This window comes from Solanum verrucosum, unplaced genomic scaffold, assembly GCF_900185275.1.
Source record: "Solanum verrucosum unplaced genomic scaffold, falcon-dt-bn FXZP01000261.1, whole genome shotgun sequence".
Taxonomy (NCBI): Eukaryota; Viridiplantae; Streptophyta; class Magnoliopsida; order Solanales; family Solanaceae; genus Solanum; species Solanum verrucosum.
Window position 1 is genome coordinate 3,496,221 of NW_026019969.1, and position 27,873 is coordinate 3,524,093.

The 27,873-nt window shown below is 32.2% G+C and overlaps 1 protein-coding gene across 1 annotated transcript; it reads right to left on the reverse strand.

Moving 5' to 3' along the window:
• Positions 1–912: 912 nt before the first annotated feature.
• LOC125815409 (protein ZINC INDUCED FACILITATOR-LIKE 1-like) lies at positions 913–6,833 on the reverse strand. Its single transcript, XM_049494870.1, has 17 exons — positions 6,612–6,833; positions 5,320–5,360; positions 3,703–3,763; positions 3,502–3,604; positions 3,299–3,401; positions 3,174–3,227; positions 2,992–3,054; positions 2,842–2,891; positions 2,688–2,763; positions 2,134–2,319; positions 1,923–2,010; positions 1,757–1,842; positions 1,559–1,666; positions 1,393–1,437; positions 1,222–1,310; positions 1,102–1,145; positions 913–1,010 (listed from the first exon to the last, which is right to left on the reverse strand). The coding sequence occupies exons 1-17, from the start codon at positions 6,772–6,774 to the stop codon at positions 913–915; spliced, it is 1,458 nt and encodes a 485-aa protein (XP_049350827.1). The 5' UTR covers positions 6,775–6,833.
• Positions 6,834–27,873: the final 21,040 nt, after the last annotated feature.

The following is a 27,873-nucleotide window of genomic DNA, read 5'->3' on the forward strand; positions in this document are numbered from 1 at the left end:
AACAATGGTGTTGCATTGTTGCCCATCGCCTATTGCCGCCGCCAACATCTCTTAACTTCATAATTGACTTACTGACTCATATTTTCTCTTCAAATTTTTATTTTTCCCTTCAATTTATGAACAATGGAGAAGAAGAAGAAGAAATATATTTTAAAAAGAGAAATGTATGGTGAGAGGAGGAAGATGCCCTAATCTTTATTCTTTTGCAAAAGTTTAAGAAAATATCAAGAGATAAAGGTTTTTAAAAATTAAAATAAATATTATTTATGTATAAAAACGCGTGTACAACACTTTTTTTACACAACTGAGATTGTCTTCGGAAAGGGTATTAATATCACTTTGAACAAGATTAGGTGTGTAATAGATCGCCACAATAGTTTGAGCGTGTAACTGTCTTTTCGGCACAAGTTCACAATAGGTCGCCCATGGACCATCTTGGCCTAGTTGGCGGTGGGTATCTCTTATGGTCCTAGTTAGTTACAACATACATCCTCTTTAATTGATACGACAGTCCTTTTGGTCTAGGCCACCACTCTGAGTCACGATCTCAAGCATTGATTAACTTTTGTTTTAATCTATAAAACTAGTCTATTACGAGGGAGAGTTTGCTCCACTTTTAAATTTTTTGATTTTTTTAAAATTAACGAGAGAGACTTAATCGCTTTCGATGAATTAAATGTGATAAAGCAAACAATAGCAATTTGCGTACAAGAGCTCCAACAAGTAAAAAAAAAAATGTAGCAATGGTGGAAGAGAAGTTGACATTGCTTCTACCTATGTAGATGAATTTCATTCAAATTGAATTTGATTTAATTAACTTGGTTACAACAGGACACCCTCTTTTTAATTCCTAATTGTTGTAATGCGTAAAATAGAATACTAAAAAATAATCATATATAAGGTGTCGTTTGATTAATTAATATTTTGTGTTTCAACAAGGAATGGTTTGAATGTCAGCAACACACCAATTGCCTCAATCACATTCAGCACAAAGAACACCACTTGATTACCTGCATTCGAGTTGAACACAAACATAGAGAGCATAAGTGGACGTAATGTATGTGCTACGAGTTCAACTGAATTCAGTTATTTGGTCATTACCGGGAAGAATGGTAGCGTCAAGCCTTTTTTGTGCCCAAGAAAAGCTACATAAATCAAGAAAACGCGTCAATTTAAGACGAGTAATTAGGAAACAGGACTGAGATAAACAAGTGAACTCACAGTGCTCCTCCCCCAGCTGGTCCAAGAGCTTTAAAAAATGACATTCCTGTCATGGCAAGTCCATTAGCAGCTCCACGTTGTCGCTGGTCCTGCAGTTTTCAAATTATACAACATCAAATGCAGCATATCGCATGAAAAACATAATGCTAGCTTCTGTAAAGAAGAATTTACCACTGCTTTGTTTTGTAATATGAACAACCCCGTTATGATAGAAATCTGAATACAATGTTAGAACTTGAGATCAAAATTAGGACATAAAAAAATGTCGAAGCAAAACAACAACAGATTGAGTACTGGTAAGAAAATTACAGACACCAGAGTGAAAAACAGTACTTACAGACAAAATATTCTTCATCATGGATACGACATTCATCACCACGGAGAGGGTGGTTCCAGACAGCATAGCGATATAAGGGTAAGTCGTCAGTAAAAAAATTGACAAAACCTGATCACATTACAAGCTAAAGCCTTTCAGGATGCCTGGTCATAGAATGCAAGAGTTTTAACATATTGTACGAAATAATCGAGTGCTTACTCCTCCAGCCCGAGCAGTCATGACAGGGCCAACATACTTGGCAACCGATGAATACAGTGCAAGTTGAAAGACCAGAAGGCCAAATCCTGAAACCGACACCATTTCAGTATGCATCGTTGTATATTTATAAACGAATAGTATAAATTATGATGAAACTGGCGTGCACCTGATATTGACAGTACTTCACCAACATCAGCAGTTGAATAACTTAAGCCACCAAACTTTCTGGGGCTAACAGCCCATAATGAGAAAATCTGTACAAGCAAATAAGTTCGGAATGATGTGAGAAATGAAAGAACTATGTGTTTCCTCAAAGGAACGTCCGTGAATTTGATCAGTTACTCTTATCATGATACTTATTAGTGGATATGGTATACCTCTGAGTAAGCCATATCATGAAGAGCGAAAACGCAGTATGATATGATAGATGACATCAACGGCCAGTTCTTAAAAAGATTTTCTTTTGGGGCTGATTCATTTCCGTCTTTTGTATCTGATGCAGCCTCCAGAGCCTTGGAAGAATCTTGACGCGGCCTTTCTGAATCATGGTTATGTAATGTTTCCTGCAATTCATGAACTGTAAGCATGAAATTCTACCACATCTTCCAGCTCAACTAAAGATGGGAAAACCAGAGAATCCAGAGGACAAAGCAGAGAAAGACGACTGGATTAATGTGGTTCGAGAAACAAGTAAAGAGATGTCTAGACAAATCTCACTCTCGTCTCTCAGAAACATTGCAACACTAGAGTAATATGGATATCTGAAACGATATACATGATCATTATCCATTAAATATTACGCAAAAATTCAAATTTTTCTCAGTAGGTGAAATACTGATACTTTGATTGTAAACTTGAAGGGAAGAACAGAAACAGTATGTGTCTTGACAAGACGCGGAAGGAATTAACATAATCATATAGCTAGATTTACCGGTATCCAAAATGAACCAACAGCCACAACCAAGGCGAACACTGATATGCATAGGCAAGGCAAGAAATAGGGAAATCTGCAAAAAAGCATCAAATGTTGGAGCCAAGAAACCGAAGAAGACGTTATAATCCTGAAAAGCAAGAGAGCAAAGTACCTCCCAAATAATGAATCCTTTGAGAACAAGTCTGGATATTTCTCTGCAGGCTAGCGAAAATATGAACATTTAAAGAACAAGCATGTATGTTGTATTACAACTTATCATAAAATGACTAACTCTTTATCACTAGCAAAAGTAATGAAGTACCTGAGCAAGGAAGCCTCCTAAAGCTGGGCCAATAATCAAACCAATGCCCCATGCACTACTAATCTAAAAGATTCAAACATATCAACAAAATTTCCAATGACATTCCTAGTGCTCGATATTCGTTATATATTGCAATAACTTAGAAATCATTTGCATCACAGAGAAGCAAGGACATATATTACCGTTGACATTCCTAGTGCTTGATATTCTTCGCGAAAAATTTCAGCAGCATACGCCTAAACATGGAAGGTAAGTATGTTAACAGAATAGCTGAGGATACGCGGTATTGAATCGTATAACAGAATACCTTTATTGGTCCAAGCAAACCATTTAAACTACCAAGAAGAAATCTTGTTACAACAGCCATCCAAAAGTTGGTACTAAGACCAAAAAGAGTATTGAAAACAACCCTGAACCCAAATCAAAGCAAAAAGTATATATAAACATATTGACATTGAAATGAATGAAATCGAAATGTAAACAGTTCTATTAAGATTAAGACATACGTACACTATAGAAGTGCCAAAAATTATAATTGGTTTTCGTCCATATCGGTCAGCCACAACACCCCAAATGGCAGATGTTAAAGTTCTTCCAAACATAAATGCAGAACCTTCAGTATTTAACGAAATTTATAAGCATTTTTTAACAGAACGACCATGTGAATATATATATATATATATCAAGATAATACAAATTATATAAGCATACCTACATAACCTGCATAGGAACCAATATCTTCCTCTCTCTTTGCAATGTGAAAGTCCCTTACCTGTAGCATTATCAAAAATTAGTAAGTCAATAGATTTTCACAATATAGCATGAACATTATCTTCACAAGAATGTTTGTCAATTTTTTCATGTTTAGTTTGGTCAAATAGTTTTCTTTCTTACAAATAACTAAAATGACTTCGATCCCTGGTGAAAGTAAAAAACAAGTTTTCCTAGCGACATTTCACGTTGATTGTGTCCTTCCCGTCCCCCATAGCCCTCATCACCACCATATCCCACAACCCATGCTTCCCCACCTCGACCTCTAATAGTATTTATCCAAATTATATACAAATATTTTTCGAATAATATTTTTTACTTACTAATTATCAAACACAAGAAAATAAGTTTGCAAAAAAATTAGGCATAATACATAAATATGCCCTATAACTTAGATTAGCTAGCATTTATGCCCTCCAATTTTGAGTGTGCATAAGTACACACTTAAACTTGTATAAATTTGAACAAATAGACATATATGTCCTACGTGGCATAATACATATAGGACGCCACATAGGACACAAAATTGTCATGTAGGAGGCCATGTAGGATTAATGTGTCTATTTGTTCAGTTTTATATGAGTTTAAGGGTGTGTTTGGTATGAAGGAAAATATTTTACAATTTTCCCATGTTTGGTTGGATTAAATGTTGGAAAATATTTTCCAAATCAACTCATTTTTCTTCAAATTTAAGGAAAATGACTTTCCTTCAAAACTTAAGGAAAACATTTTCCAAAACTCTTTTCCAACTTCAAATTACAATTATTTTTTTTGAAAAAATCAATTTATTTTGTCCCTACCCTCAAATCATCCCCCCAACCACACCCCCCCTCCAAAAAAATAACTATTAAAAGTTGTTTTTAAAAGATATTTCTAATTTCAATTTTTTATTTTTTTACCCCCCTACCCTCACCCCCCCCCCCCCAAACAGCCCCTTACCCCCTTCAAAAAAAAAATCAAGTTTGTTTTTAAAAAATATTTTCAACTTCAAAATTCGACGCTCCCACCCCCGCCCCCCTACCAGCCCCCCACCCCACAAAAAAAAATTTAAGTTTGTTTTTAAAAAATATTTTCAGCTTCAAAAATTTATTTTTTCACCCTACCCTCGACCCCCTCCCAACACCCCAAAAATAAATAAATTTAAGTTTGTTTTTAAAAAATATTTTCAACTTCAAAATTTCTTTTTTTTCACCCTACCCTCAACCCCCCTCCCCCGCAAGCCCCCCTACCAGCCCCCACCCCCAAAAAAAAATTTAAGTTTGTTTTTAAGAAATATTTTCAATTTCAAAAATTATTTTCTACTCTAGTAAAAATAAAAGATATTTCTCAAAAACATTTTTCATTCATAAATCAAACACTAAAAACCTTTTCCGGAAAATATTTTCTACTCACCAACCAAACATGAAAAAATAAGTCAAAAATCTACTTGTTTTCCAGGAAAACATTTTCCTCCATACCAAACACCCTAAGTGTCTACTTGTGCAATGTGCACATCAAAATTGGAATATTGTTATATTATGCCAAAAAATTAACAAACAAAATAATTAGAGATCTTACCATGAAATAAAGAAATGGAAAGAGAGATGATATTGGAAGTGCTGATCACAGTTGAATCCCATGAAAACAGAAAAAAAAAAATCATCAGTTTGAATATCAACTAACTATTTTTTACAATAAAAGTACAAATTTATTTGTTGTAACTTGTAACAGTAAAAATTACTCCTAAATTATGTGTTAGTTGGCTAATTAAATATTCCCTCCGAACACTTTACTTGTCGTCCTTACTAAAAATACATGATTTTTTAAAAATAATTATTATTTTATAAAATCAAAATATAATTGAGTACATTTTTTCAATTTTACTCTTAGTATTTATTATTCTTGGAAATAAAAAATATTAACTAATTAGAATAAAAAACTTATGTGAAGAATACATACACATACTCCATTATTATGATTGCTTAAATTAACACTTTTTATTTATTGAAGAAACGTTAAATAAAAAAAATTATTAAATAAAAATTAATAATTTTTCATAACTTATAATCCAAAAATGTGACAAGTAAAAATAATGTGACGTACAAATCATCGAAAAAATCAAATTTTACATGCCAGGAAATAACATGTTTTGCCATCAGCCTACCAACCACATAAATGTCACATGAAAAACATTTTATAATTTTATAACAAAACTTCACCCTTTTATTTTTTCATAAACATAATTATGTAAATAAAAAACAAAAAGAAAATGTTCAATTTTACCTTTCATTTATCTTTCGTCCATTTAAAATAAACTTTTTGTTAGTAATACAATTTCAGTATGAGACGAGTGGAGTTAACGAGTTCAATTAAATTAGTCTTTTCTTTCTTTTATTGAATCAAATTTGTCCCGAACGTTACAATTATACGATATTTAATTAAATATGTGACCTTTATTTAATTGTCCACATAAAATTAGAGCAATAAATAAGTATAACGAAAAATAATATATGGTTAAGTTTTTTTTTTTTAATTGGGCGTTCGATATCTTGTATTAAAGTCCGACTATTTTATATTCGCGCCACATAGGATCCTATTCGGGGGAAAACGTACTCTATCAAGATATTTTTTTTCATATCAGAGCTAGTGGTGGATCTAGGATTCTAACATTGTGGACTTTGAAAGTGGAGTAAAAAATATTAAAAAGACAAGTTAAAATTAAGTGAGCTCTAAAAGTGGTGGAGTCAAAAATATATATAAAAAAAAACGTTAAAAATGAGATTTAAAATCAAACTCAGCAACATTAAAAGTCTCGTCTCTAGAAATGATCATAAACATTTATTCATACTTGAAATAGCGATGGTAATTACCTGTTCCAAGCACGACAACCCATATAGTGAAAAGCTCCTTAATGGGCAAACCCGTTTGACCCGCTTTGTGAAGATCCATTTTACAACCGGGGCAATTGTCGTAGTAGTGTTTCTTTTCTCTCTTATTTAATAATAGCGGCTCTCTCCTTTCTTCGCTCGTCATTTTTGATTGATAAATTGTAGCTTTGTACGTTTAATTACAAAGCTTTCAAGAGGAGAAAGAAGAAGAAGAAGAAGAAATAAATAAATATATAGATATCATTTTTGGCTCAATACTGATTCTGCTATACGTATGAATAAAGAGAAAATGACAAAAAAAAATTGGACCCTACATTTTGGAGTATGATCAAAATATATAGATATCATTTTTTTTGTGTTTGTTTAATATAGTTTAAATATAATTTGACGGGATATTCCTAGTGTTTTCTATATATTAAAAAGTATTTTTTTAAATCAAATCTACTCGATGTAGTTTATTAATTGAGATTTAAAAAAAAATGTTATTTTTTGATATATTTAAAGAATCAAAAATATTCAAAGCATACTTTAAAAATTATAGTATATTTTAAATCTACTCTCAAATATAAGAGGCCATTTGAATCATTTTCTATTCAATTATCTTTCAACTACTCCTCATAGTATTTCAGGTAGTTAACAAGAGATTTAAAGTTACCTAAATCTGAATATGCTCGTTTATAATTATTTATTTATTTATTTTTGTCTTGTCAAAATGATCCTCTTTTATTCGTCTTTATATACATTCAATTGCTAACTAACCATCTTCAATTTAGGTACTCCTTATTTATTTCTCTGTTTACTATTATCAATCCGTCATAAATCAAATAAGTTGGTGGTTGAGTAGATACGATCAATTAAATTTTTTATTTTTTTATTCAAATTTAAAAATTGATAAAATTATAAGCATAATGAATTCAATGTTAAGGTCCCTTCGGGGACATCCGATAAATAAAGTCAATGTTAAGAATTCTAAAGTCGAAACTGCTTTTAATTGCAGGATCCAACGATGCAAGTGGTGTGATCAATATCACATGTCCATGCGATAGAAATTAGAGAGGGGTACTATTTATGTAACGACATGATTTCGTCGTTAGGGAAAAGCCAATGGAGAAAGAATTGGACCAAAAAAACTTTTGAGTAGTAACTTGAAATTTCCTAGCCTAGTCCAGATTTGAACGAAATCGGAGTCAGGCGAGTCTAGGGAAATCTGGTAATGAATGAGAAGTGTAATAATGAAATTGATTGCGTGAGTGGATAGCTAAACCGTTAAGGAACCCGTATGACTTTATTGAATTGAATTTGAGCAAGTAGAACTCCCGAAATTGATCTTAGTGTGAACGAGTGTTTTCTGAGTGTCATGGGATGAAGGTGTGTTGTGAAATAGGGGTTTGGAGCTCTTAATTTGACATTCTGTTTTCGTGCAAGCCGTTGTGACGGAATTATTCCCGCCAGGGCGGGGATGTTGTGGCGGGCTGGGGGACGCCATAGTAGGACAGTCGTGATTTAAGTTGGAAATAAACCTCAAATCATTTTATTCTGCAAGTTTTGACTTTGAGAGCTAGGAGACGACCCAAGGTGCTTCTTGACAGTTTTCCACCATTCTTGAGGCTAAAGATAAGGTTTTAACTCCCCGAATCTATTTTTCGATCCGTAGAATGTAAATTCATGGGTGATTATTAATGGGAGAGGGTTTTGATCTAGAAATTATGGTGGAAAAATCCTTAATCTAGGTATTAGGATCTTGGGTTTGGTACAGGGTTATTGGGTTTGTTATAATCTGGATAATTAGACCTTTGATTGTTAATCCTTGCGTATATTAATTGTTTGTAGACCTAGAACAAGAGGAAAGAATCTGGAAAGTGAAGATTCAAGTGCCTTAGAGGATTCAAGTTTCGGTTCGAGGTAGGTGGTGATTGTGATTTCATGTTGATGTGATATATGTTTGTAATTGTTGATTATAATGCATGTATGTATGCGAATGTTGCATTATTGATCACCCTAATCGTAAATGAGGATAATTGAATAATTATATGTCATGAATCACCTCTTGTTGTATGATTGCGAGAATATACATTGTGCTTGTGATTGTGGTTTGTTGAATGGATCGGGTGTTACGTTTCGACACACTAACTTGGATCGATTTCCACGTTCCGGCATAAATATAGAATCGGTTGCCACGTTTCGGCATAAATATGAAATCAATTGTCACGTTCCGACATAAACATTGGATCGAGTACCACGAACCGGTACACTAACAGTTTGGGTTTGGGTTCCATGAGAGGACCATTGAATTGTGTTGTGTATATACTTGTGACGATTACGTTCATATCTAATGATGATTGATATTGGAAGATTGCATATTGCTCTAAAATGATAACCAATGTGTATTGTTGAGAACGTAGAATGCTACATTGATTCTGAAAAGATGACTAATATTGTATATGTTTGATATATACATGTTTTATAATGTTGTGGTTACTTGCATGTATTTCACTTATTATGATAGTCGCGTGATCCTACCAGTACACTGTGATTGTGTACTGATACTGCACTTGCTTGTTCTTTGTTGAGTACAGGGAATCTTCAGGCGGCTATTGATAGACCTAATTTAGGTAACTATTGAGCGTAACCAGATTTAAGGGTGAGTCTGTTCTTTTAGGCTGCCATGGATCTTTCTTGTTTAAGTCCACTCTCTTCGAACTCAGATAATTGTTTGAAGGTGTTTGTTTAGTTTCGGGGTTGTACCCCTTGTTCTTAGATTTGTCGTTCATATAGTTTTGGTACACTGACTTTCAGGTTCTAGGGGTTGAATTTCTGCATTAGTTTGGTTAGTTAATTGTTTAATCCTTTGGAGTTTATGGGGACTCCATTTTTATTCTAATTTAAACCTGTTTTCGTATCTTTAAATGCCTTAGTTTTTAGTTAAGTTGTTAGTTGGGTTGTAGTAATGATTCTCCCACCGGAGGGTTAGTGGGGTGCCAATCACGACGGTCTGAGTCATGACAAAGTTGGTATAAAATACCTAGGTTCGTTGATCTCAATGTACCAAAACGAGTCAGTAGAGTCTTGCGGAACGGTACGAAGACGTCCGTACTTTTCTTCGAGAAGCTATAGGACTTTAGGAAAAACCTCACTTTTTTCTACTCCTTTGTGTTATGACTTGAATCCAATTGGTATCTGGGTGATACAAATTGGTATCTTTCCTCCTTCACTCTATGGTCTGAACTAGAACAACAACAGTGGTAACACCATCACTAGAAAGAGAGGATGTGTATAGACTACCGACAATTGAATAGGGTCACCATTCGGAACAAATATCCACTGCCTCGGATAAACAATCTTTTGACCAATTGCATGGTGCAATAGTTTACATTTTGCTCTTGTACTAGGAGACCGATAATGGTCATTTATGGAACAAACTAATTTAGAAAATGCGATTGTGTGTGAGTTGCAACTTGAAAACTGTGAATGTGTGTTCCTTGTTGCCTGAATTAACTGTGAATGTGAAAGTTTTATTTGCTTGGACGTGATGATATGATCATGTGCATAATAAGTGTGGGTCTAATTTTTGATATATGCGATATGTTGGGTGTATCCTGGGGATGTGTGGGGGTTATTGTGTTGAATTAATGAGAAATAGTTGGATTGTGTATCGTTGGATTAACTCGAGGTAGACAAAGATTATCTTAGCTAGTTCAGAAGATTATCCTAAATTGCTCAGTAAAGCTGAAACCCGTTGGGAGATTTAGAAAAGAAAAAAACCCCAGAAAAACTTATTGCCTGAGTACTGTTTCCGTTTAAGCCGCTGGGGTGGGATTTTATCCGCCCGAGTGAGACGGGGGAGACAAAACCTTAGCCATGTCTCCTCTGTTTTTCCCAGGTCTCCTTATAGAACCCGAATCAAAATCAAACTAACCCATGCAATCCAATCAGTGTTCAACAATCGATGATAGACTATAAAACCTTGTAATAAAATGAATGCTGTAAAAAACAGCAGAAAAACTAGCATCTATGTGATTACAAAAACAAAAGGGTTAATGGTAGATCTCCAAAGAGATTGAAGCAGTCAGGAATTGGGTCCGACTTAGTTCTGTGACTGAAATTAAAAGTTTCGTGGGGATCGCTAGCTACTATAGTTTCTTGTGAAGGGATTAAGATCAGATTTACAGATTCAAGTTTATAGGTGACAACATTCAAGAAATTTTGGTAAATGATGGTTAGATAATAAACATCATTACTTTGGAAAATGCATTAAGTATTGTTGTCATAACATGTATGGGTTGTATAGCGAATGATGAAATTAAGTTATGTCATTTGAGGTTCGAAGTTATACTACGATTTCATAGATTGTTTGTATATCAAGAAGAGGTCGAGATACGACTGCTCCAATAACAACGAGGTTTACTTGGTTAAGTTATTAAGTGTGTTACAATTATGGAGAATCTGGGCATATGAGGAGGAAATCAACGAAGCCGTGGAGGCCGGGGAAATGGTAATGCGGGTAGAAGAGTAGTGCATCCAGGCAAAGAGGTTGCCCGTCAAGATGGCAGGGCTCAACGTTTATGCCTTTTTGGGGAAGACCGAGGTTGAGGCGTCAAATGCAGTGATCACTTGTACTATTTTTATCTGTGACCGGATGGCTACTATATGTTTGAATCCGAGTTCCATTTTTTCATATGTGTTTGTTCAGTTTGCTTTGTTATTTGATGCGGTTTGTAATGTACTTGATGCCCCCATCTATGTTTCTACCCTAGTTTAGGAGTCTGTCATAATCACCCATGTATATCGTGTTGTCCTGCTGTGTTTACGGATTTTCAAATTTGGTTGATTTGGTTATGCTGGATTTGACTGACTGGATATAATCTTAGGCATGACTTGGTTGTCCCCCAATTATGATGTGCTTAATGGTAATGCTAAGTCGGTAATGTCACGCCCCGAGTCTACACCCTGGGTGGAACCGGCACTCGAAGACCATTGCTGGCCCCAAGCGAACCATTGGCCTAACTTACTTAACTTAGCGGAAACTTAACTCAATAGAATAACTTCATGCAATGAAAGGTTATAAAACTACATAACTGATGAAAACTGGCCAAAAAGGCAACTCGTGTCTTAAAATAGAATATTTATATATATACATAGATGAGAGACTCAATACTAACTGACTGACTGTCTATGAAGCCTCTATAACACTGAGATGGATGTTGGGACAAACCCCGCAACATCCTAAATAAATAAAACTAAGAACACAAAATAACAGAGTCCTCCGGAAGGCAAGGAGGCTCGCCACTAACTCTGGAGTGCTCCATTGGATCAACGGCGTGCTGGATGCTGATGCTGGGTACCTGCGTCTGCATCGTCATAAGATGCAGGCCAACTGGCATCAGTACATTGAATGTACAAGTATGCGAGCTGGAAAGCTAAACAACAACTTAAGCTTGAAAGGAGTACAAAGGAACTCTTACCTTGGCTCTGTTCGACTCATGAATAACTAAACTCAATATAAAGCAATAAGACACATGCAATATATATAAAGCTTGTAAAACAGTGTAAACAACTCAGTTCGTTAAAGATAAGACAATAACGAACTCAACTTTACTTATATAAAAGTAATATAAGTTTAGTGGAAGATTGTTTAACTGACAACCACCACTATGAGCCTTAGTGATGATACAACGTTTTACCTCACGTTGCCCAAGGACCATCTTATACCTTGTCGTGATATAAGACCATACTTTAACTTAGTGGATCCACTAGCTTAGCTTACATGATCATGTAAAAACAATGACCCGTTAGATCCCATGTTGGCTACATGGTTCTTATGAAAAGTTAAGTTAATATGAACTCGCGTCCCCAATTCGGTGCTCAATACTACTCCCAAAAATACTTTAGCTCATAACTGTTCAAAACACATCTTTCTTTAGTTTGAGATAATTGTTCAAAGCTTAGCTTAAAGGCTCTCTTAGAAAACATAGTTCCTTCTCACACAAATGCAAAAAAAAAAGCATTTATAAACTTCTTTGGGAATACTTAATTCCCTAATACTTTTGAGAAATGAACTCAACTCTATACTCTTGGCTTCACTTGAAACTTGAGCCTTAAAACGAAGTTAAAACGTTCAATAAAGACTCTTGAAAAACTCTAAAGACTTGCTTTGACTTGTTTCTTAACTTCTAGACTTGCCTCTAACTTCACTTGTCTTTGATCCTAACTTTTCTCGAATTGGATTATGGATTCAAGGGCAATGATCTCATGTTTATGGATGAGTTTGGATGTTTAGATGTACCTTAGAGTGTTGAAATCAACTAGAAAACATAGGTACATTACCAAAGAACATGTGTGATAAAGTGGGAAATGAATAGGAAGTATTGGCGTCCTTGGAGCTCTGAGAGGCGCGGGGCGCTAGCCCTCAAAGCTCAGAATGCCTGGTGGGGCGCTCTGCATGGTTCGCCTCCCCAAGGGTGGAAGCTCAGATTCCCTTTTGAGGCGCGCTGGCTGGCGCGACGCCCCAACCTTTTTACCCAAAAATTCGACTTTTCTCCTTTGTTTTTCCAACTGTAAACCTTCTCCACTTCAAAGTTTCCAGCCTAAAACACTTAGAATCATAAAACCCCTTAACAGAAAATAGCTTCAACTCAAAATCACAACCGGAAACATGCACCAAACTAACAAGAAACTTCAACAACACAACCACAACTTTAACAAACACAACCAATCTTTTCTCGGAATGAAATGAGTTTGGCATGTGGGGGAATGAACTAACCTAACACTATGATCTCACATACCTTAATAGGGATCACCCCCGACGAAAACCAAGACGATCTTGACGAATCCTTGTTTCTTCTTCTCTTTCTGCTCTTCTTTCTCTCTTCTCTCAAAAGCCCTAACTCTCACTTTAAAAGGTAAAACTGATTTAAAATCAGTCTAAAACCTTAATATAACAAAAAGAAATGGTTTGGGAAAAGACCAAAATACCCTTACAAATTTGGATTAAACTGCCCTGTGCTAACAGCCCAACTTCCAAAGGACATAACTCACTCATACGAACTCGAAATCGAGCAAACAGCGGCGTTGGAAAGATCCTTCCAAACGCTTTCCAAAAATAACTGAAAATACACCTAACTCATCCTGAGCTAGGAGTTATTACTTTTGAAATTGACCAAAAACTCACTTTTTTCCATACTTAACTAAATTTCCAGATTTTGAATTCTTTCTAAAAATGACTATTTCCAATTTCAAGCTTCTTCATAGTTATTTCAAATTGCAAGACGTCACAAGTACCTCTAGAGATCCCGGGAAAAAGGTAGGGTAGGAAGGGGGTACATGCCTAAGTCAACTAAGATCATATCTGTCGTGCGGGGTAAGAAACTGGTGGGGCGGGATTGTTTGGCGTGATTGAATCATATTCGAGATGTTGAGGTCGAATCCCCCTCTATTGAGTCTATTCCTGTGGTGTTAGAATTGAGAGAGCTTAAAACTCAAATCTAGGAGCTTTTTTGATTAAGGTTCCATCTCTCCTAGTGCTTCCCCATTGGGTGTTCCTGTCTTGTTTGTTAAGAAGAAAGATGGTAGTATGAGGTCTGTTGATTTTATCTTAAGCCATAAAGGGGTGGATTAATACCGGGATGACAAGTTTATGGATAAAGAAAGTATCATTGAGTATACTTGGGTGAATGCCACTATATAATAAGACTGGTTGGCAACTATTGAAAAAGACTTGAGAAAAGAGTGTACAAACATTAGCTCGAGTGTGATGATAATTGTTTGGTTTTTGTTTTTGGGCTTAGTAATGAGTATGATTGAAATTTTAGCGAAACATATTGTAAGATCGATGGAGATGCGATCAATGATAAACAAAGATCCATGAATTCATAAATATATTCAAGGTACAAGCTAATGTTGATAGAGAAAGGGATTGTGTTATACAGTGGAAATTACAATACGAATTTTTCATTGTAAGTCTACATTCGTGATGATGTGTTTTGTCGAGGTATGAATTGGCAAGGTGAGAAACGATCAATTGTATCCGGTATTGAGCATTTGAAAGGACTTACACCTGGATTGAGTCATAAGTTTACTGCTATTGATTGTTAAGTACCTAAGAAAGGTTTCATTTTTAAAAGTGTTGGTTTATAATAAGGTAAATGGTTGGAGTGTTTATGATGGTTGTTAGTAGGGGTGTACAAAACCAAATCGAAAATCGAACCAAACTGCAAATCGAGTCAAACCGAAAAAAAAAAAACCTGACTAGTGGTTTGGTTTGACTTGGTTTGGTATTGGGAAAAAAAAACCTGACTATATTTGGGTTGGTTTGGTTTTAACTAAAAAAACCAACCCGAGACCAAACCAACCCGACATTATATATGTAATTTTAAATTTTATTTTATACATAAAAATATTTACTTTGATATAATTTTAAAATATTTCTTATATTATTTCATAGTTTTTATCTTTTAATATATTATTTCAAGTTTAAAACTTAGAATTCGGAATGGTCTAATAAAGATTATAGTTCATAGATGTTGATAATTATAATAAAACTTAAATCAAAATCAAATTAATACTAATGCAAAAAGAAAATCAATTCAACACTAAGAATGACAATAATATTGAATATTTATTCTTTAGTTTTACATTGGTTTAGACAATTAAAATACATAATCTAATTTTAATTTTTCTTAAATATTTAGTAATGTAACTAATACTTATTAAACTTATTTAGCATGATTTAGTACTTTTAAATTATGATCATTTTCATTATGACTTTGCAATATTTATTTTATGTGATGATTTCATTATTATTTTTTATTGAATATTTTAGTGTCATCAGTACTCATCTCATATTTTGTGTTATTTTCTTAAGAAACACCTTAGATAATTGTATTTTGATTGGACTAAAGAAATATTTGGAGCACAAGTTAATTATATGTTTGTATGCAAACTTTACCGAAAAAATTCAAAAATCTGAAAAAAAAATCCAAGGTTTATTAGTTTGGTTTGATTTATTCGACACAATGGTTTGGTTTGGTATTTGAAAAATCCGAACCAATCCGAGGTTGAAAAACCCGAAAAATCCAAATTTTATTAGTTTGGTTTGGTTTATAAATTTAAAATTTTTACACAAATAGTTTGGTTTGATATTTGAAAAGGCCGAACCAACCTGGTCATGTACACCCCTAGTTGTTAGTATTGTGAGTATGATTCACTACCTATGCTCTAGTGAGTTTTCACTTTTGTGGGTAGATCCCTAGTTGTGGATCCGGGGTATCAAATCTTGCGATGTTCTCTTGGTTGAGTGGGAACATTAGGAAGATTTGGTTATTTTGAATGAATAATTGGTGTTGTCTTGGAGTTGTTGAAGTATTTTAGTGGTTCGGCATGTACCACTTGCTTATGAAAATTCATAGAAAAGCCTCCAATGTGTGATCATGGTTGTCCGACAATCTTAATATTCGTCTAGTCATCGAGGTCATGTATTGATTGTGTCTGGATGAATGCGGGGATCATTGGGTCCAATTATGATGTTCTTAAGGGTAGTCTACAATCATAATTGCTAAATATAGCATTCGATAGTATGGTTAGAGGGTTGTATGCTTGGACATATCCCTCGATGAGTAACTGATGTCTAAAGATCAAATTTTGTAACTTAAGCTCATGAAAATTTATGTTTTGAGAAGGAGATGTTGATAAGAATTATGATTGGTTGAGTATTATGAGTGTGTGTTGGTTGGTTTAGATCCACCTCTAATTGTAGCGAGTATTGATTTAGAATTTTATCATGCTTATGTGAGAAAGGATTAGTCCTGATGATTGTGTCAAGGTCCTTGATAACATGTGGTATACGTGAGTACGATCAACTTTGGTGGTTATTGAGAATAGCTTTTGTAGTAGTTAAGTTTACATACAACAATAATTATCACTTGAGTATCGTGATGACTTCATTAAGGTATTGTATGAGAGGATATGTAGATCACACATAGGGTGGTTTGGGCTAAAGATGTAAAACTTTTGGGAGTTAATTCGGTGAAAGATGCTCCGGACAAGGTGAGAGATATTCAAGCTAAGCTTCTAGCAGCCCAGAGTCGACAGAAAAAGTATACGGAACAAGTATCCTAGTGATTCAACAATTCAGATACTACTCTACTCTTACTTAAGCCAGTCTTTCCTAGTTTATCACTCAGGGACGAGTGATGGGTAAATTGGTATCTATTGTAATGACATGATTCCGTCGTTAGGGAAAAGCCAATGGGGAAAGAATTGGACCATAAAAACTTTTGAATAGTAACTTGAAATATCCTAGCCTAGTCTAGATTTGGACGAAATCGGAGTCAGGCGAGTCTAGGGAAATCTAGTAATGAATAAGAAGTGTAATAATAAAATTGATTGCGTGAGTGGATAGCTAAGACGTTAAAGAACCCGTATGACTTTACGAAATTGAATTCGAGTGAGTAGAACTTCCAAAATTGATTTTAGCGTGAACGGGTGTTTTTTTTTGAGTGTCGTGGGATGAAGGTGTGTTGTGAAATGGGGGTTTGGAGCTCTTAATTTGACATTCTGTTTCCGTGCAAGTCGTTATGGCGGGCCCCAGCGGCTTTGAGAGCTAGGAGAGGACCCCAAGTGTTTCTTGACAGTTTTCCACTATTCTTGAGGCTAAATGTAAGGTTTTAACTTCCTAAATCTGTTTTTCGATCCGTAGAATGTATATTCGTGGGTGATTATCGATGGGGGAGGGTTTTGATCTGGAAATTATGGTGGAAAAACCTTAATCTGGGTATTAGGATCTTGGGTTTGGTCTAGGGTTATTGGTTTGTTATAATCCCAATAATTAGACCTTTGATTGTTGATCCTTGAGTATATTAATTGTTTGTAGACCTAGAACAAGCGGAAAGAATTCGGAAAGAGAAAATTCAAGTGTCTTAAGGGATTCATTTTTGGAGTCGAGGTAGGTGATGATTGTGATATCATGTTGGTGTGATATATGTTTGTAATTGCTGATTATAATGCATGTATGTATGTGAATGTCGCATTATTGACCACTCTAATCGTAAATGAGGATATTTGAATAATTATATGCCATGAATCATCTCTTGTTGTATGATTGTGAGAATATACATTGTGATTGTGATTGTGGTTTGTTAAACGGATCGGGTGTTATGTTCTGACACACTAACTTGGATCGGTTGCCACATTCCTGCATAAATATAGGATTGGTTGTCACGTTTCGACATAAATATGGGATCAATTTCCACGTTCTGACATATATATGGGATCGGTTGCCACGTTCCTGCATAAATAAGGGATCGATTGCCATGTTCTGGCATAAACATTGGATCGGGTACCACGAACCGGTACACTAACAGTTTGGGTTTAGGTTCCATGAGAGGATCATTGAATTGGATTCCATGATAGGACCATTGAATTGCGTTGTGTATATACTTGTGACGATTATGTTCATATCCAATGATGATTGATATTGAAAAACTGTATGTTGCTCTAAAATGATAACCAATGTGTATTGTTGAGAACGTGGAATGCTACATTGATTCTGAAAAGATGACTAATATTTTGTATGTTTGGTATATGTTTGTTTTATAATGTTGTGGTGACTTGCATGTGTTTCACTTATTGGGATATATAGCTGTGTGATCCTACCAGTACACTGTGGTTGCGTACTGATACTGTACTTGCTTGTTCTTTGTTGAGTACAGGGTATCTTCAGGCGGCTATTGATAGACCTCAGCTAGGTGAATATTGAGCGTGACCGGATTCAAAGGTGAGCCAGTTCTTTCACGCTGCCATAGATCTTTCTTGTTTAAGTCCACTCTCTTCAGACTCAGACTATTTGTTAAATGTGTTTGTTTAGTTTCGAGGTTGTACCCTTTGTTTTTAGACTTGTCATTAGTAGAGTTTTGGTACAATGACTTTCAGTTTCTAGGGGTTTAATTTCCGCATTAGTTTAGTTAGTTAATTGTTTAAACTTTTGGAGTTTATGAGGACTCCATTTTTATTGTCATTTAAACTTGCTTCCGTAACTTTAAATGCCTTAGTTTTTAGTTAAGTTGTAGTTGGGTTGTAGTAATAGTTCTCCCACCAGAGGGTTAGTGTGGGTGTCAATCACGACGATCTGAATCGTGACAATTAATGGGAAAAAATATACATTTTAATAAAAAAATTAGACTTAAAATAATAAAATTAAGACCTCCAATTTACTTTTAGCGTTAGGACATTGATATGCTTGAGCTACCCGTGATCGTAAATACTCCCTCTGTTCACTTTTATTGTCATATTTCGTTTTTCAAAAGTCAATTTGACTATTTTCAAAGTTAAAGTAGATTACATTAATGCGGTATTTTAAACAAAAAATTTTAATATTCAAAAACTATACAAAAAGTCAATATGATGAAAAAATACATCGTTAAATGTTAGTCAAAGTTTTTATAGTTTAACTCTAAAAAAAAAAACCATGACAATTAAAAGTGAACGAATGTAATAGTAAGTATTTCCTTTGTCTCAATTTATGTGACACATTTTGAATTTCAAAATTTAAGAAAAGTTTACTTTTTAGCATAAATTTTTTATTTTTTTTTAAATATTTTGAATTATCAATTATTGTAACTCATATTACTTTTTACGTAATTTATAAATATATATACTTCATTTTTTGTAAATTCTTGATCATACTTATACTGTTTCATTCACGAAAAACGAAATAAGCACCTTTTTATTCTGTGCCATTTGCGTCATTCATCACGTACGTAGATCTGTGAAGGGGTCAATAATGCAAATATTATATTCATTCACGTGACTGCAGAATAAAGGAGCGGAACCAGAATATTTATTTTAATTTATTATAAGTTTTAAACTATTATATTCTACTTTTGCTTGATTATTAGGTTCTGAGCATATTAAAATAATTTTTTTTAATAGGTAATTATATTGGAGCCAAATCACTAGGCATTTTGTGTTTTGATTGATTTTTGTAGTCAGGAATAACGTTTAACATAATTTTATGGTTTTATATTAGGATATATGCCATGTAGCCTGAGTCAGATCTGTTTGGCCGATTAAACATGGGAGGCATGCATGTAATCAATCGGTTCAACTATATTCAATTTTTTTAATACGGAATAAATAGATAATTAGATATGCATATGTTAAAATTTGAAAAAATAATCTAAAACCCTCTCAATTTATACCTAAAATTTCAACTACACATTCTAACTTTACGAGTGTCCTATTACCCCCTGAACATTTTAAAAGTGAAATATATACCCTCTTAAAAAGTCATACCCAAATTTATGTTAAGTAGTTAGATACACTCGCCTGCCACATCATAAAATATTATTTTTTTAGTAAAAGAGTTATTATTCTTTGTCTTTATTTTATATTTTCCTTTCTCTTTTTCTCTTTGGTTTTTAATCCTCTTTTGACTTTTCTTTGACTTCAACTTTTTCTCCATTGGTATGAAACCTAGAAGCACATTACCTTCTTCTTTCTTTCTTCTTCTTCTTTATATTCTTTTTTTATTTTTTATTTTATTTTCTTTTCATTATTTTAGTGAATTTTCATTCAAGTAATAATGATAATATTTTTGAATCGAATTTGAGTCTGCCAACTGAAGGATTAGATGACAACATTGATAAGTTTGTGTGGTCAATTAATTTTCGAAAAGTGGGTGGCATATTGGAGTTGGATATAATGGCAAATTCAAAGTGAATTTGTGATTTGGAGTATAAAAAAATGTTTTTTGCTAGTTTTAATCTCGTTGTCATAGTCACTGTCTACGAATAGTATTTTTTAGTGTTTTAGAAATTAATCTATCCGTCTCACTTAAATATTTCTTAATTTACTATTACTCAGAATTTAATAACAACACGTACTATGATAGATCTGGAAAAAAAAAGGTGAAAATAGTGACATGGCAACAGTAAACTGAGTATGTGAGAATTAAAATTTGAAGTTTATGATTAAAAGAATGAGAGTCGATTTCTTCTGGAAAAACAAGAGAGGAAAAAGATACGCTTAGTGATAGCTGAATAATGAAATAAGTTTATGGCATTTTCCGGAGAAGTGTTGAAGAGAAAAAGAAAGAAGACAAAAAAAATTAAAAAATAAAAGATAAATAGAGGTAAAAGATAACATAATTTTTAAAAAAATAGAAACTTAATATGAAAAGAAAAAATTACTTGCAAAGTTAAAGTTTTAATTAAAAAAAAGTGTCTCTCACTCTCTTTGAGAAAGTGAATACAATTTCTTTGTCACCTCAGCATATAGGATGATATTAATTTCATTTTAAAATAGTTCAAGGGGGTAATAGAATTTTCGTGAAATATAGGTGTATAGTTGGAAATCCGGCTATAGGTTGGGGGGGCTTTTGGCCATTTTCTCTTAAAATTTTAATGTGGCATCCTATGATATTTTGATATTTCAATTATAAATAATAATTTGTATATTTGATAAGATTATATAAGAGTAAAAAAAGTTTTGATAGTTTTTATAATTTATGAGATTTTCATATTTATGAATTATTTTTTTATAATTTTTGAAATTTAAATTGCATGTCAAAAAAACACGACCAACTTAATAAATTTAATGCTGGCTAATTTCAAAAGCTGAATGAATTTAATGGAAAAGATCCAACATTAAACCCATTAAATTTAAATTTTGATTCCATATTTAATATAGATTAATGCTAATTAAACTCCATTTTTTCTTTTCTTGCTATTTTTCCTTTAGTAACAAATGAATGTTGTTTTGTTTGTTTTTACTCGATGTTCCTTTCTCGTTTATGATTCGATTAATTTGAATGTAAGAAAAATTTACTATTGGATAAAGTGTATTAAGTGCGATTTTAGAATTTGAAGTTTATAAATTCTTATAAATAGTAACTTCAAATTAATGTATATAATAGTAATTGCACATACAATCAAATGTTTTAGTATATTTGGTACATATTTATCAATATAAATAAAAAGTGGGAAGACTCAAAATAAAAATGAATTGACCGAAATGCCCATCAAAATTTGAAATTATATAATTATCCACAATGGTTTGTATATGTGTGACTGTGTGAGTTAATTTGAGAAATTTTTGTTTTATATAGAACATAAATTTTCTATTTATTTTTCACCAAATAAACTTATTACATAAATATTATTATACTTTCTCTTAACATAATTTCAATTAAAATATCTGTAAAAATAGTTACGGAATATTTTGATAAAGAACACATTTTTACCTACTCATCAGTTAGGAGAGTTTGGAAAAAAAGATTGAAGATGTGTGGGAGAAGATGACCAAAATGCTCCTTAATATATAGTAATACTTTATTTTGATCTTTAATATATTTTAGTTGATTAAAAACTATGAAGTCTATGTGGCTACTAAAAATTTGTAATTGTTGTCTTTTTTGTTAGCTCCAAAGAAAGAATTTTGTAAAATCTAATACCATTTTCTCTCATTCTCCAACAAAATTTACTATTCCTCTTTCCTAAAATATTACTCCACTGATTTTATATCTTTTTGGGAAAAAGGTCTGGATATATCCCTTAAGTTTGTTATTTTGAGCTGATATACCCCTCGTTATGAAAGTGGCTCATATATACCCTTACTTATATACAAATGGCTCACATATACCCTTTTCCTCTAACGGAAATGAAAAAAATTAATTTCAGGTTAATTTTTTTTTAAAAATAAATAAATATATAATCCCATATGAGTATATTTAATCCTCCTCAAACATATATATATATATATATTTTAACTTTTTTTTTGTTTCAATGACTAATTTAGATTTATTATTTTGATGGTCAAATTTATTTATGTTTCACTAATATTCTTGTAAAACTTATTATAGATGACCAAATTTTTTCTTCAAATACAAAAATTAAATTATAATATAGCCACAAAAAAATAGTTTTAAATTTTTTTCTTTACACTAAGGAATGAAAGAAAAAAATAAAATAAGAATAAGAAACTCAAATAATTATAATAAAAGAAGTCAAAACATAATTTATGTATGAAAAGGATTAAAATATACCTTGAACTTTGCTAGAAGAATCATATATACCCCTAAATAATTTTTAAGAAAATTAAAAGTCAAAAATATAAATTTAAAACTAACTTTTTCACTTCCGTTAAATGAAGGGTTTTTGTGAGCTCATTTTGTAACAGTAGGGGTATATGTGAGCCGTTTGTATAACGGTAAGGGTATATATGAGCCACTTTCATAACGAGGGGCATATCAGCTCCAAATAGCAAAGTTGAGGGGTATATCAGGCCCTTTTCCCTATCTTTTTTCGTTTTAAGCAAGAAAAAATAATAATATTTTATTAGAGAAAGTAGAAATAATAGTGTTAAATTTCACGGCGTTCTTCTTTGTAGCTAACAAAAATATATAACAATGGTTCATTACCTGTTTTTGTTAGTTATGTAGGTTTCACAGTTAAATTTATTAACACTTTTTATATTAGATTTAAGGTAGAGGATTAAAATGAATATCATTTCATTTTTGCATTAAGGGTCATTTCAATCAAGTAAAATATATTAAGAATCAAAACTAATACAATTATTATGTATTAAGAATCATTTCAATCAAATAAAATATATTAAAGACCAAAATAAAATACTATCCATACATTAAAGACTACTTTGGTCATTTTCTCAAATATTTGGGATCAGTAATCAATTATTATAAAGTTTAAAGTGCGTACCAATTATTATAAAGTTTAAAGTGCGTACCTTTATAATCTATCAGATGGTGGGACCTTTAAAAAGATATTCAAACTTTTATATTTTATAAAAAAAATCCGTCATTTATAATTTTAAATTAAATTTTGATCCCTAATTTGTTATACAAAATTTATTCAGTTATATATATATATATTCCCCTCCATAATTGTTTCTTGAGAAAAAGGTAATAATGTATTCCTCAACGTATAAATAAATACTTACCACGTCTAGAATTCTTCATAAATTTTTGGTGCAATTTGACAAGACAATATCAAAATTTTTGAATGCAATAAAAAAAGTTCGACATGAGTTTCTACCTCGATTTGAATTTTAACTAAACAAAAAATAAAAAATAAATAGTAGAATCATGTTTCACTAAATTATCTTAAATATTTTTATATTTATAAAATCATTATTTTATAATATTAATGAGATCATATATTTATATAGGGTCTTTCAAAAATATTTTTTTCATCTTATCAAAATTGGTGATTTTTTCTATTGATCCAAGTCGGGTCCAAAAAAAATACCTTAAAGAGATTTATTAATTTAAAGAGATTTTATTATATATACTAAAATTTCGAATATCCGGAGGATTTCTGGCCTCACTTTTGGTCTATGAATGTAAGATCTATATGTAGGCAAAAAACTTATACTAATATGAATTTATTTTTATAATAATCCACTTCACTAATTAATCTAAATTTGTCTTTATAAGTTTCCTCGCAAGAAACTAATTTCAATTTTTACCATAAAGCCTTCCACATTTGGTAGGGTCTTTTCATATTTCTGCCATGTACTCAAATTGAGATTAAAAAAAATGGAATTCAATGAATGTTAAAAATAATCCATGCTAATAAAGATTTTGTTGAGTAATTAGTGATTTGTCTCTAATTAATACGTAATTTTTTGAGACTTACACCTTATTCTTTTATTTTTAGTGATTTGCATTTTAATTTTCTTAGCTTTTTGCAAAATCATAAAGAATTCCATTTTTGGATTATTTACTAAGATAAAATAGGAGATTATATATATACGATTTTAAAAACAAAAAAAATATTGTCTTTCTTGCGCACGTAGAAATCACCTTAACTTAGTTGGTCATGATTTTAAATTAAAATTTAAAATGTTGAGTTTTTGTAGTTTTGAACAAGTTTTTTGCTACTTGAAAATATTTGAACTTCAGATTTTTAAAATCTAATCAAATTTTATGGTCAAACACGTTGAAGATAATTTTTTAAGAGATTTTTCAAAAATAATGAAAGCAGTTAACTCAATATCCTCTCTAGTTCTATATAAATGAATTGTTACACCTCTTACGAAAGACAATAAAGACATTATTATAATCAAAAGTTAATTTGTCAATATTATTTTAAAAAATAATTCAAACTCTTTAAAAGTAGAGAGAGTTATTTATTCGTGATTACAATTAGTTGAAAATTTCACTAATAAGAAGGGTAAATTAGAAGAAAAAAATATTATTTTTTTTACATTTTTGTAAGATTTATTCATTTCAAATCATAAAATATATATTTTAACAATTCATTTATATATTAGACTAGAGGGAATATTACTCTATATAATGAGAGGGAAAAGGAGTAGCTTAGGGTCAGGTTTCATTATTTACAGAGATGGGAATTTATTTTTAAAAATTACGAAAAAGGGACTAGAAGAAACTTGGATCAAGTTTTAAAACTTACAGTGAATTTTTTTTTGGGAAAAGGGTCAAAAATACCCCTTAACTTTATTTTATTGGTTAACTTTACCCCAGTCGTTAAAAACAAGTTATTTTTACCCCTGCCGTCAATAAACTTAACAAACATACCCCTCCTTGGATGAAAAGCCCCAAATCAATTAAAATTACCCACCCGATTTTACTTAAATTGCCCATCCAATTTTAACCCGATCCGATCCACTTAATAATATAACCCATTTCATTTACCCAAATCTAACTTTGTTTTCCCACCACCACCACCAAAGCCATCACCCTCTTCACCACCACCACCGAAACCACCACCTCTCCCACTACTCTACCTCCTCCAAGTCAGCAGCCCTTGTTCATAGTATAATTGTCCCAATGTTGCTCCTGCTTGAATCCTTTATGCCCAAGAATCCTTTCTCCACTGTATTTCTAGTCAGATTTCTGAAAGTAACATCACAGGAATACTTATCTATGCTCCAAAATCACCAGCATATTCATCGATTATTGAACATGCTCAGAAAAATCCAAGATGGTTGAATTCTTCATCAGCACATCCGCTTTTAATTATTGTGCCTCGTAAGGAAAATGAACTTAAGCCGGTCATTCTTTGCAGCAAAAAGTTTGACTTGCAAATTAGAGTGTTAGGTGGTGGTCATGACTATGAAGGTCTCTCTTTTTGCGCTGAATCGCAGTTTATCATGATTGATATGAGTAATTTTGATGAAATCGATATTGATTTAGAGGAAGAAGTGGCCTGGATTCAAGCAGAGGCAACATTGGGACAATTATACTATGAAATTGCTGGCTTCTTTTCTTCGTTCAGATCTTTGTTCAGATCGTTAGAGGAACTCCTTCTCTCAGTTAGATACTTTCCTATGTCGGCTTGCGTAATTACAATTTTAGGAGAGGGCAGCTGACTTGGAAGAGGTAGAGTAGTGGGACAGGTGGTGGTTTTGGCGACGGTGGTGGTGAAATCTCGGAGAGATGGTGGCTTGGTGGTGGTGGGAAAACAAAGTTGATTTGGGTAAATGAAATGGGTTATATTATTAAGTGGATCGAGTCGGATTAAAATTGGATGGGTAATTTAAGTAAAATCGGGTAATTTTAATTGATTTGGGGCTTTCCATTCAAGGAGGGGTATATTTGTTAAGTTTATTGACGGCAGGGGTAAAAATAACTTGCTTTTAACGGCAAGGGTAAAGTCAACCAATAAAACAAAATTGAGGGGTATTTTTTTACCCTTTTCCCTCTTTTTTTTTTTTTTTCAAATTACAAAAAAAAGAGAATAGAAAAGGAGCTGAGGATCAAGTTTTAGAATTTACAGAGAGTGAATTTTGTTTTTTAAAATTACAAAAAAGGGAATAGAAGAGGAGCTTTGGATTAAGTTGTCGAATATACAGAGAGTGAAACATATTTATTATATTAAAATTACGAAAAAGGAATAGGATAGGTCGATAGGAGCAAGGGTCAACTTTTAGAATTTACCGAGAAAGGAACTTATTTTTTAAAATTACAAAAAAATTATATTATAAATTACAATAATTAACCACCTAAAATATTCTAAAAACATATTAAAATTTTGGCTCGAAATTTTGTAAGTGCTCACATAAATTGGGACAAAAAATACCATATATTATTTGAGATTTACATAAAAAGTACTATAATCATAATAATGAATAATTCAAAATATTTAAATTGAGACAAATAAATTAACATATATTGGGCTCGTGCTATTGAATCTAGATTATAAGAGAAGAATTGAGTTTTAATTGGATGGCTGGGTAGGTATAAAGAAAGTGAGGATGTATTTTTCAAGTTTAAATCAACGACCACGTGTACAATATTAAGATGTTATCTATGCAAAACATTTAATGATGGTACATATAACTTATTTTTGATGGAAAAGGGCAAAAAATACCCTTCAACTATCTAAAAAGGTTCAAATATACCCCTCGTTCTATAGTATAAAGTTAAATATGACCATTTTCATTGATTAAAATTGTTTAAATACTATGTGGCTTACCATTCATATAGTTGAAATAATTTAGTTTCGATACTTGTATAAAATATACTCTATCAATCTATCTTAATTATTCAACTCAATATAGATTTATATAAAAATTTACTCTACCCTGTTTATTCGACTAGATATATATTTATATAAATTTTACAGTTTTATTGAAACAAATTCAATAATCAATTCCGTTGGTTAATTTGAATCGACTTCTAGAGAAGTTAAATTCACCATTGTAAATCATTGTCATCTAATTTGCTTTTAATTTACTAAAAAATACATGTTACTCAAATTTCCTCTAGCATGCAATTCATTATTCTCCATCTAAATAATTAACGACGTTTGATTATTAGTTGACATTGCTTTGAAAACTTAATGATTTTGTGTCAAAGCTCCCTCATATTGTTCTTCATCACACAAATTTGTTCCTTGAGTTTTTTCACCTGTCGCCACATTTTTTCTCATTTCCTATTATTGTTTTTGGCATAATTTCGTTCAAGGACTACAAAACTCTGAGACCAATAATACGAGCTTAATGAAATCATAATTCTAAGAAGCTAAGAGTGAATAATTAGCTCTTGAACAAAGTAACAGACGTGAATATTATGATGTTAATAAATAATGCAAATAAATATTTTTTTCAAATGACAAAGTTAATTTGTATACAATAAAATGAACTATTATCTATAAACACACATAATAATATAATGAGAACAACAATTAATTTCTTTATATTTTAAAGGACAAATTATGCAAATTGTCAGCCTATAAACTTTATTTATCATCCTTTTAGCCCAGTC

Bases quoted from the DNA above. Each gene is read 5' to 3' on its own strand.
- LOC125815409 (XM_049494870.1), bottom strand. From the start codon at position 6,774: ATGACGAGCGAAGAAAGGAGAGAGCCGCTATTATTAAATAAGAGAGAA. The intron at 3,605-3,702 runs GTATGCTTATAT...TAAATACTGAAG, and splicing joins TTCCTATGCAGGTTATGTAG to GTTCTGCATTTATGTTTGGA. The intron at 1,667-1,756 runs GTAAGCACTCGA...TAATGTGATCAG, and splicing joins TGACTGCTCGGGCTGGAGGA to GTTTTGTCAATTTTTTTACT.